At 37.8% G+C, this 11,225-nt stretch overlaps 2 protein-coding genes across 2 annotated transcripts; one reads left to right on the top strand and one right to left on the bottom strand.

Moving 5' to 3' along the window:
• The first annotated feature begins 373 nt into the window (after positions 1-373).
• Positions 374-8,394, top strand: LOC130985129 (DNA damage-binding protein 1). The gene is made up of 19 exons (XM_057907929.1): positions 374-743; positions 919-967; positions 1,336-1,395; positions 1,537-1,628; positions 1,922-1,973; positions 2,080-2,142; positions 2,270-2,319; positions 2,536-2,611; positions 3,040-3,249; positions 3,329-3,435; positions 3,562-3,670; positions 4,219-4,419; positions 4,498-4,713; positions 5,535-5,645; positions 5,779-6,054; positions 6,147-6,421; positions 6,608-6,959; positions 7,179-7,463; positions 7,585-8,394. The coding sequence occupies exons 1-19, from the start codon at positions 640-642 to the stop codon at positions 8,164-8,166; spliced, it is 3,270 nt and encodes a 1,089-aa protein (XP_057763912.1). The 5' UTR covers positions 374-639; the 3' UTR covers positions 8,167-8,394.
• A 183-nt stretch (positions 8,395-8,577) lies between these two features.
• LOC130985130 (cytosolic Fe-S cluster assembly factor NBP35) lies at positions 8,578-10,907 on the bottom strand. The gene is made up of 3 exons (XM_057907930.1): positions 10,582-10,907; positions 10,402-10,503; positions 8,578-9,785 (listed from the first exon to the last, which is right to left on the bottom strand). The coding sequence occupies exons 1-3, from the start codon at positions 10,622-10,624 to the stop codon at positions 8,851-8,853; spliced, it is 1,080 nt and encodes a 359-aa protein (XP_057763913.1). The 5' UTR covers positions 10,625-10,907; the 3' UTR covers positions 8,578-8,850.
• Between the last annotated feature and the right edge of the window lie 318 nt (positions 10,908-11,225).

Raw genomic sequence — 11,225 nt, 5'->3', positions numbered from 1 at the left:
TCTACGTCGTGGAGTGATTTTTAAATTTTTTTATTTACTTGTGTAATCAAAACAAAAAAATCTTCATAAACGAAGCTAAATTAATAAAACGAGCCTCGATCCTTATAAACTACATTTGCTTTTCAAATAATAATAAGATAGAATAGTCAAATTCAGAAACCAATTTACTACAAACTTTGATAAATGAACAAGTTTTTTGTAACCTTTTTTTTTTCTTTTTTCTTTTTTGGTTTTCTGGTGAAAATTAACGAGTAACCTTATAGTTCTGCTGGCCCAACAGTGAATTATGGGCCAGATAATAACTAGCCCAGATTTAAGCCCATTTAAAAAAGCCCATAATAAGATGGCGCGGTTTTGGGATTTATTTTAGGCAGGAAAACTCCAATGCCCTTTCACCGTCTCTCTTCTCCTTGTCTCTATCAGGCCCGACTGCGACGACGTCGTTTCGCTCATCTCTCACTCTGCATAAATCGATACTGCAAATAACCGCAGCTTCTCTCTCTACATTTCGAGCTGTTTCCGGCTGCTGAACCTTCCTCTCTCTACACTTCACAGGAATTGGAGTGTTAAGGGTTTCTATCCATCCAGCCGAAGTAGGAAGCTACACACACACACACATTACAGATACAGTAGGTGAAGATGAGTACATGGAATTACGTGGTGACGGCGCACAAGCCCACCAACGTAACGCATTCGTGCGTCGGCAATTTCACCGGCCCGCAGGAGCTCAATCTCATCATTGCGTAAGTTTCCCGCTCCTTCCTTTCGCGCGCGCTCTAAACCCTCACATGCACGGGGAGTTTAGCGCATTTGAGGGGAAATCTGAAGTTCGGTTATTTCTTGTGCTAAAATTAAAAATTGTGGTTTTGAGTCTCCTCGCCGAAGTTTGAAATTTTGGTAATTGAAATCTGTTTGCAGGAAATGCACCCGGATAGAGATTCATTTGCTCTCGCCTCAAGGCTTACAGGTATATGTCAAGTTACATTAGGCAGTTAATGAGAGATTGGTGGCCTGTTGTAATGATTTAGAGCCCACATAAGAAATTGATGCGATTCTTCTTTACATTTTATTTTATATGATAAGACCTCAATTTGCGGGTACATGTTAAGTTTTCATTTCTGAAATTGATGAAAATCCCTTTATAAAGGGATGATGGAGAGAGGGAAGCGAGCTTTGTGCTAATTTATACTGAGCTTGTTTTATGTTTAGTTATAAATGAGCGCTTGGGAAGTCTTAGAAGGGGGAAGTGCAGGCTGTTCCAGCCTATTGAAATGATATGCACTTGATCTTCGTTAAGCACGTCTTGTTTAGAATTATTTTGCTCATCTTTTGCAGCCTATGTTGGATGTGCCCATATATGGGAGAATCGCCACGCTCGAGCTTTTTCGCCCACACGTGAGTCTCGTTCATACATAAAACTTTCAGTGGTTAATTCTTGATCTGATAAAAACTCATGCAATCTTATTACTTCTCTCCATATACTTTTGTCATCCAATTAAGAGAAGTGTTGTCTAACGAACTTATCTAAATCAACAGGGAGAAACACAAGATCTCCTTTTCATAGCTACAGAAAGATACAAATTCTGCGTTTTGCAGTGGGACGCCGAATCTGGCGAGGTTATCACAAGGTATGACCTTCTTAAGTCATTAAACTTTATTTTTATGTGCTCATATGTAGTACACTTTGATCCTAACAATAATTTATCAGAAAATAAGTATATCTCAATGGGTGAGTCCGGTCTCCCCGCCTTAATGAGTCTGCATGAAATAAGTTATGCATGAGGCAGTTGAATGAGGACTTAAAACTAGTTTTTGATTATACCCGATCTCATTTCAATCATTATATTTGTTGGTGTGTCTGTCTTTAATAGATGATTCCAACTTACTCTTTTTGTTGGGTTGGCTTCTGTTTCTAAAATAGGGCCATGGGTGATGTTTCTGATCGAATTGGTCGCCCCACAGATAATGGACAGGTACTTTCTTGCATGTTAGGAAAAATTGTGCTATTGTCTTGATCTCAAATTTGTTAGTTTAAGAAAATATAGCCAGCCCGTGACTTCTTTATTGATTTCCTTGTAGATTGGAATAGTTGATCCAGATTGTAGGTTGATTGGTCTTCATCTATATGATGGATTGTTCAAGGTATTGGTCATCCTGATGTATCAATCTTAGTTCTCTGTTTTTAACTTTTGGAGTGTTTAGAACCGAAATTTTTTAATGGTATCCCAGTGGATTTGAACTTTTTGTTTTATATGTTTTTACTTTTTAGGTCATCCCATTTGATAACAAAGGCCAACTCAAAGAGGCATTTAATATCAGGTGCACTCTTTTCCATAGTAAACTCTATAATCTACATATCTAGAACAAAAAATGGAGCCTCTCGTGTTTCATATATGGTTTTGTTGTTTATATTTCATTTTGTCAATAGAAGATAGCTTTTAACTATGCTCATCTTTTTGTTGTGATATTTTAATATTTAGAAGATTTTTGATTGCCATCTCTAACGTACAAGCAATTTATTTGTTACTTCTTCAGGCTCGAAGAGCTTCAGGTTTTAGATATCAAGTTTTTGTATGGTTGCCCTAAGCCGACCATTGTTGTACTTTACCAGGTATATTTTTACTTTTCACTTAAGTAATAGCTAGTGTTTATCTTGTCCTATGGCTTTCCTTACATTGAGGATATGATCTGCTTAAACTGTGGAAGTTCAGAATATATGGTTTATTTTACACATTAATCAGATCTTGTCTTACACATGTCTGCTCTAGACTATGATATGTATGTCTGTCAACATTGATGATTTTTTTTGTTGGGGGTGCTTCAGGAGTAGTACTAAGATGTTTCTAACTAATGTCCCTTTTCATTTCTCACTCTATTCTTTAGACCATATATGCTTGTCCAAGTAAAGTATATTTATCTTGGAGCCTTTTGGATTACGTGGATAATCTATCTTTTGTATTTGTTTGTACTTGAGCAAGGTGTTGGCTGCTTACCTAACACTCTGTTTCTTGTCCTTTGCTATTGTTGTTTGACGAGCAGGATAACAAGGATGCTCGTCATGTTAAAACTTATGAGGTTGCTTTGAAGGATAAAGATTTTGTCGAAGGTCCGTGGTCCCAAAACAATCTTGACAATGGGGCAGATTTGTTAATACCAGTGCCACCTCCACTTTGTGGCGTCCTCATTATCGGTGAAGAAACCATCGTGTATTGCAGTGCCTCAACTTTCAAAGCAATCCCAATTAGACCTGTAAGTCGTGTTTATCTTATACTAGGTCTATGCAAGCCCATGTAGATCATGCCTGATTGTTGTTTGTTTATCCTTAAAGTCTATTACGAGAGCCTATGGAAGGGTTGATGCAGATGGTTCACGTTACTTATTGGGAGATCATAATGGGCTTTTGCATCTACTTGTTATAACTCATGAAAAGGATAAGTAAGTTTCTTCTACTCCATTTTATGCTCAAATAAGTATGTCATTGTTGTTTTCAGGTTTTTTGTTTATATACCACTTTTTGACAGATTCTGATATTTTGTTTGTTTGTTTTTCATGATGTACTAGAGTAACTGGACTCAAAATTGAGCTCTTGGGGGAAACATCTATTGCATCATCCATATCATATCTTGATAATGCTGTTGTTTTTGTTGGCTCAAGTTATGGAGATTCACAGGTTCAAGATACTTCTCTACATATCTATCTAATGGTGTCTAATTCCTCGGAACTGAATATGTGCCCCGTTTTATCATGTAATAATGTGAGACTGATTATGAACTACTGAGATTATGAACCATGTTTCATTTCAGTATTCAGTGGCTTGAAAATTTGTGTCGTTGGCATGTCTTTGTAAACCACTCTTGTGGTCAATCCAAATATATGTTTGCTCCCTTCCTACTTTTTGTTGATCAATGATTTTGTAGAAAATATGAAGTGCACCATTGCTATTGTTTGTCAGATAGCCCTTTTATATTTTCGAGAATGTTGGTTTTGCTTATTTCAAGAAAAAGTGAGGTGAGAAATTTGGTTTTCCTTCGAATTCACATTTGATTTGTTGGCGCTTGAGTTTCTTGCATTACTTGATTTATAGTGAAGACTACTGAGTTCTAGACTCGTCTTGCATAATCTATGACTAAATAACTATAGCTACTGCTCTCACTGCTTCTATTTTATTTTCATATTATACGGTAATTTTAATATATCTATATCTTGTACATAATCCAGCTCATAAAGCTTAATCTTCAACCGGATGCAAAAGGTTCTTATGTGGAAGTTCTTGAAAGATATGTTAATTTGGGGCCAATTGTTGATTTCTGTGTGGTTGACTTGGAGAGGCAAGGGCAAGGTCAAGTTGTAACTTGCTCAGGTGCCTATAAGGATGGTTCATTGCGCATTGTGCGTAATGGTATCGGAATAAATGAACAGGTAATTGTGGCAATTTTCTCTTGCAACAAATTTATTTTCTGTTATTCTCATGTATTTTGTGTTCAATGTCATGCATAGGCATCTGTAGAGCTTCAAGGCATCAAAGGCATGTGGTCGCTGCGATCAGCTACTGATGATGTATATGACACTTTCTTAGTCGTCAGCTTTATCAACGAGACACGTATTTTGGCAATGAATATTGAGGATGAATTGGAGGAAACTGAGATTGAAGGTTTTTGTTCCAATGTACAGACGTTGTTTTGTCATGATGCTGCATTCGATCAACTTGTGCAGGTATGGTTGATGCAGCATTTATAATCCTTCCATAGGCCTTCTAACATTGCACTAACAGTAACAGAGATCTTTGAGACTCTACAGTATCTAAATCCTCAATATCATTATCATATAAAAGTATGAATTCTTATTTGTTTTACAACTGATTAGTATTCTTCTTGCTTTAAATGAATTGGATTTAAGATTGAAAAGAACTGCCGCAATTTGTTGCCACTTGATCATAGGTGAGAACTCAAGTACAGTAAAATAATATATGGGCATTCGTTTGTGTTATTTTTCGAAGAGGGTTATTTATTGATAAAAAAATTCTGACATATACTTCATCTAAAACCTACAACTTTGTCGAGAGAATTAGAACCCAGAGGTTTAAATAAAGTATTTTCAGCTTTCAATGTCTCAAAAAAGTAGTTCAATTTTGATTCATTATCAAGAATTCTGTAGCATACAATATGGGTGACATATAGAATTTGTCTGAGGAATGAGTGAAATACTTTCACCTCTAATTTCCTTAATGGAGTAGTTAAAATAAGTTTCAGTCCTGCATATAGAAATACTAATAAAGTCATGGTAGTGATGTCACTCAAAATAAAATATAAGTTGATATGTGGAAATGTTTAGCAGGAAATAACTGAGTTTTTATCAGAAGAGGACTGCAGTTGAACTTTGTTCTTTCTAGTATTGTGTTCTATCTACTTATTTTTGGTAATTAGAATTGTATCTGTTATGCTACCTAATTCTTTTGTATAGTGGTACTGTTCTGCCCTATTTAGCATTTGAGTTTTTGTCCTAGCTAAATTTTCACTAGAAGATGTATCACATAGGTTACTTCAAGTACAGTGAGACTTGTCAGTTCTACCACCAGAGAGCTTCGTAACGAATGGTTTGCACCGGAAGGTTATTCAATTAATGTTGCCACAGCCAATGTCACTCAGGTATATCTTCCATCTTTAGCTATATGACTAAATTTGGTTATCTGACAAACTTAGAAAAGAGCCTTAGCATCCAATTAAGTTATCAAACATCAAAATTACTTATTTTGGGCCTGAGTGTTTTTCGCTTTAACAGGTTCTATTGGCTACTGGCGGTGGACATTTGATTTATCTAGAAATTGGTGATGGTGTTCTGAGGGAAGTGAAACATACTCAGTTGGAGTACGACATCTCATGCCTGGACATTAATCCAATTGGTGATAACAAAAACTGCAGTCAACTAGCTGCGGTGGGAATGTGGACAGATATTAGTGTTAGGATATTTTCACTTCCAGACTTGAACCTTATAACAAAGGAGCCTTTGGGAGGGGAGATAATTCCTCGTTCTGTACTCCTGTGTTCTTTTGAAGGGGTTAGTTGCATCTTAATTCTATTAATTTCACGCGTAACAGTATATTTATTCTGTGGGACTGATGGACACTATTTACTGCTTTGCAATTTCAGATATCTTATCTGTTATGTGCTCTTGGGGATGGACATCTCTTGAATTTTGTGTTGACTACCAACAATGGTGAGCTGACAGACAGGAAGAAAGTTTCCTTAGGGACCCAACCAATTACACTGCGTACTTTCTCATCAAAGAATGCCACACATGTATTTGCTGCTTCTGATAGACCGACTGTCATCTATAGCAGTAACAAGAAATTGCTGTACAGCAATGTAAATCTCAAAGAAGTCAGTTATATGTGCCCTTTCAATACAGCTGCTTTCCCCGACAGGTACAATATCGCTACATTCTTGTATTATGGTTCGACAAAACTTGCTTTAGTTTTATCTGGTCTTACATAATACCGGCATCATAAAGGGCGTAACTTGCACTTGCAAGACCTATCACTTCTTCCTTCTTGTTAGGATATCATATTAGTCACAATAAGAGTTCTGAAAAGAAAGTTTTCTGATAACAGCCTTGCCATTGCTAAAGAAGGCGAACTAACAATTGGAACCATAGATGATATTCAAAAGCTTCACATACGCTCAATCCCACTTGGGGAGCATGCACGGCGCATATGTCATCAGGAACAAACACGGACCTTTGCCATTTGTAGTTTAAAGTATAACCAATCAGCTGCAGATGACTCTGAAATGCACTTTGTCCGCCTGTTAGATGACCAGACTTTCGAGTTCATATCTACTTATCCGCTGGACCAATTCGAGTGTGGTTGTTCTGTCCTTAGCTGCTCGTTCTCTGATGACCCTAATGTGTACTACTGCGTGGGGACTGCCTTTGTAATGCCAGAAGAGAATGAACCTACCAAGGTTAGTCTTTACTGTTTTTAGCTGTGTCTGCCCACAAGAATGTCCGCTTGTATGTTTTTGGTGCATGTGATTTCCGTCACTTCAATTGTGGTTCAACTTCACTTTTCATTTTCTTCCCCTTTCTCTCCCCAATATCTTCTCCCTGGGATTCATGGAAGTCACTTTGGATATGCTACATCTATGATGTTATCGTTGCTAACTTTTCTTTTGTTTCGTCAGGGTCGGGTTTTAGTTTTCGCTGTTGAAGATGGAAAACTCCAACTAATTGCTGAGAAGGAAACCAAAGGCGCTGTTTATTCTCTTAATGCTTTCAACGGGAAACTGCTTGCTGCCATTAATCAAAAGATTCAGTTGTATAAGTGGATGCCACGAGATGATGGCACTCATGAGTTGCAATCCGAATGTGGACATCATGGCCACATACTTGCCCTTTATGTACAAACTAGAGGGGATTTCATTGTTGTTGGTGATCTGATGAAATCAATATCTTTGCTGATTTACAAGGTGAATTCTTTTGAACTCTAGAATATAGCTAGTTTCCACCTATTTTTTGTATTTCCTATTGGATTGCATGTATTCCATTTTCAGTTTCTTCTTGACATTCTTGGGTTGTTATTATACGCAGCATGAGGAGGGTGCTATTGAGGAGCGAGCTCGTGACTACAACGCGAATTGGATGTCGGCTGTCGAGATTCTGGACGATGATATTTACCTTGGAGCTGAGAACAATTTTAATCTCTTCACTGTCCGTAAAAACAGTGAAGGAGCAACTGATGAGGAGCGTGGGCGCCTGGAGGTTGTTGGCGAATACCACCTTGGCGAATTTGTCAATCGATTCCGACATGGTTCGCTAGTCATGCGGCTGCCAGATTCTGATGTTGGCCAAATCCCAACAGTCATATTCGGCACCGTCAATGGAGTTATCGGGGTCATTGCCTCTCTCCCCCAGGAGCAGTACATTTTCTTGGAGAAGCTGCAGATGAATCTGAGGAAAGTGATCAAGGGCGTCGGCGGGCTCAGCCACGAGCAATGGAGATCCTTCTACAACGAGAAGAAAACCGCTGACGCTAAAAGCTTCTTAGATGGCGATTTGATCGAATCGTTCCTTGATCTCAACAGGAATCGGATGGAGGAGATTTCGAAGTCGATGAGTATTCCTGTGGATGAACTTATGAAGAGAGTGGAAGAGCTGACTAGGTTACATTAAACTCCGCTACTGCTTACTTTTGGCATCTGAAATCGCTTTATGTTCTATTTTTGCAGATCTTGTATGCTTGATTTTTTTTTTGTATGTCATGGAATTCAGTTTAAACACTCTTGCATTTTAGAGTTGTGTAACGGTGCAGCCATTTAATTACTTGTTCCCTTTTTTTTGTGTAAATTATAAGTGGCACAAACAAACGTATACATTGGTAATATATTATTTTATCTGTTACTTTTAGTTCAAAATAAAAAAATCTTTCACCAATTCATTTTATACATCAACTAAACTTTTTTTTTAATTTATGTGCCCAAAAATAATGGGACAAAAGGAGCATCAAGTAATGTTATATATCGAAAAACACAATCACCGATTTAAGATGTTTCTTCAAAATAGCTACCTAAATGGACATCGAGAGAAACAAGACGACAAATATATAGATATGATAGGCCTCAAATATTACTACTCAAACAACATAATACTATACATTAACATCATAATACCGTGCTGAAATGCAACAGTTTCATAAATAATCATCACTCAACTAAGCCTAGTAATCAATCTGTAAAACTGAGACGCCTCAACACAAAAATATGGAGGTGTGGAGATGTGTTGTGAACGATAGCTTTAAATAGAAATCAGAATCAAGGTGAGCAGAGTATGGCATATTTAAACAAATGTGTAATACAATTAAGCTCCACCCTCCATTATTTCCGGTCTCGATACCTTTAGTTCTGACAACAACTTCTCTATGATGGTTTTCAACGCAGGGGCACTTACGCTGCATTTACCATCATCAAAGCAAGATCTTCCTTCTTCGGCGGCTTTACATAGCTGAGGATCTAGAGGAACTTTCCCGAGGAAAGGAACACCCATATCCATACACATTTTAGCACCACCACCAGCACTAGTATCAAACACTTCACTAAAAGCAACCAAATTTAGCATTTCTGGGACTTTCTCTCTCATGTATTGAAGAACCCACTCCGTCATGTCTTTTTGTTCACCAGTTTCGGTTATATTTAGGAATTTGAGATCTGACATGGGTTGGCATAGACCACTCATGTTCTCGACAACTCCAAGAACCTGCAACCCAACCTTCTTACAGAAACTCACTTCTTTCCTTACATCAATAAGAGACACCTGCTGAGGAGTAGTAACTATTATGGCTCCATCTATTCCAGTTGCTTGGAGAAACTGAACGATAGAAATATGCTCGTCTGAGGTCCCAGGTGGTGCATCAACTACAAGAAAATCCAGATCCCCCCAGTAGACATCCTTCAGAAATTGCTTGATGATTCCATTCTTTCGAGGACCTCTCCATATTACAGCATCATCAGGGTTGGGAAGCATGAATCCAATTGACATGACTCCAAGGTTGGACTCGACATAAACGGGGGACCATCCAAGGTTGCTTTGGTGGATCTCTTGTCCCTCAAGCCCGAGCATCTTTGGGATGCTTGGACCACATATATCAATATCAAGAAGGCCCACCTGGAAATCCATAGCTGCCAGGGCAAAAGATAATTGAGCTGAAACTGTACTCTTCCCAACACCACCCTTTCCAGACAATACTAGTATTTTGTGTTTAACTGTTGCCATTCTTTCAACGATAGTGACCAAGTCTGCAAAGAAAAATAGTCAGATGTTACAGCGCTAGCATAAGAATGCAATCTATTGAATGTAACCACAAATCAATAAGCACTTATTCCTCGACAACAATAAAAGAGACGTGTCTAAATATTTTTAGAGATGATTTACATCAATTCTATGCAAGATGCCATGAATTAGTCCACAAAAAGCAGAGCACCATACTTCACTTCCAATAAAGATACAGCAACCGATCAAGTACAACATTCAATGAGTGCCAAATACATCAATTACTCAATCATTAAGTCTATGCACACCAGAACTCAAAAACTAATCTGGTAGATTAGATAACAAAAGAAAATAGCAATCATTTCATTATCAACAAAGCGATTCAAATAATTACAAGTTCACACACGCATACCAGCCAATTACAGAAGCCCCTCGATGACTTATATCTATATGTCCGATATCAGGGCAAAAACAGGGGCACAATTTGACTACACAGAGGCGGCTTAATGATTACAAATCAATCGCCTCTAAATTGATTGCAAATAACATATTAATCATTATCATAATCCTTAGAAACGAGGAAACCACACCGAATAATCCGAGTAAGCAATAACCACCACAACAATAATAATTGAAACCAACCTGGATCGGGTCCTTTGGGAGCAGTAGCACAAGCTTCCTGATTAGGGCATCCCGCGCAAGCTTCGGATTTGCCAGCCGATTCCGACTCCGTTCCTGGGCAATCTGTAATTCAACGGAGAAAGATAAGAGATAGGAAATTCTGCAGCTCGAAAAGTTCAGAATACTTTGGGTTATACATACCTTCATTGGCGTTTTCAGGTACTTCGTAGCCTCCGTTTTCCATGTCTCTAACTCCTCACGAGCTGCCGGCGACGAGTTCCTGCGAAGTATTTCGGTCCAAAGATTTGCTAAAGAGAGAGAAATTAAGCTCTCAAAAACCCTAGAGAGAGAAGGCCGCCAAAGTCAGACTTTTCTTCTTTTGTGGGGTTTGCAACACTTTTCGTTTGTTAATCTTTTTATTGTGAGGTTTAAAAAATCATCATTTAATTTCTTATACGAAAAGCTGTTTCAGAAAAAATTTCCTAAAAGAAAAGGTCATCATTTATCAGAGAAAAAGGGCAAAAAGAAGATAAAGAAACATCATGACCAAAGAAGGGTACTTTGGTCATTTATATACTTCCTCCTTCCATGAAATAACTTCCTGAAAGGAAGTGACACGCATTTTAAGAAAAAGATTTTTAAATGTATTAAGAGTGGAGAAAAATTTATTGAGTGTATTAGGAGTGGTGAAAATATGTTATAATTACTATTGGGAGTTGTGAAAACGTGAAAATAAGAATAATTATGAGTGGTGGGGTATAGTCCAAAAATAGGTAGGAAGTTTTTTTGTGGACGTCCCAAAAAAGAAAGATAGGAAGTTCTTTTATGGACGGAGGGAGTATTAT

Source organism: Salvia miltiorrhiza, chromosome 5 (assembly GCF_028751815.1).
Source record: "Salvia miltiorrhiza cultivar Shanhuang (shh) chromosome 5, IMPLAD_Smil_shh, whole genome shotgun sequence".
Taxonomy (NCBI): domain Eukaryota; kingdom Viridiplantae; phylum Streptophyta; class Magnoliopsida; order Lamiales; family Lamiaceae; genus Salvia; species Salvia miltiorrhiza.
Note: the sequence above shows the minus strand (reverse complement) of the source record. Positions and strands in the feature narration are given on the sequence as shown.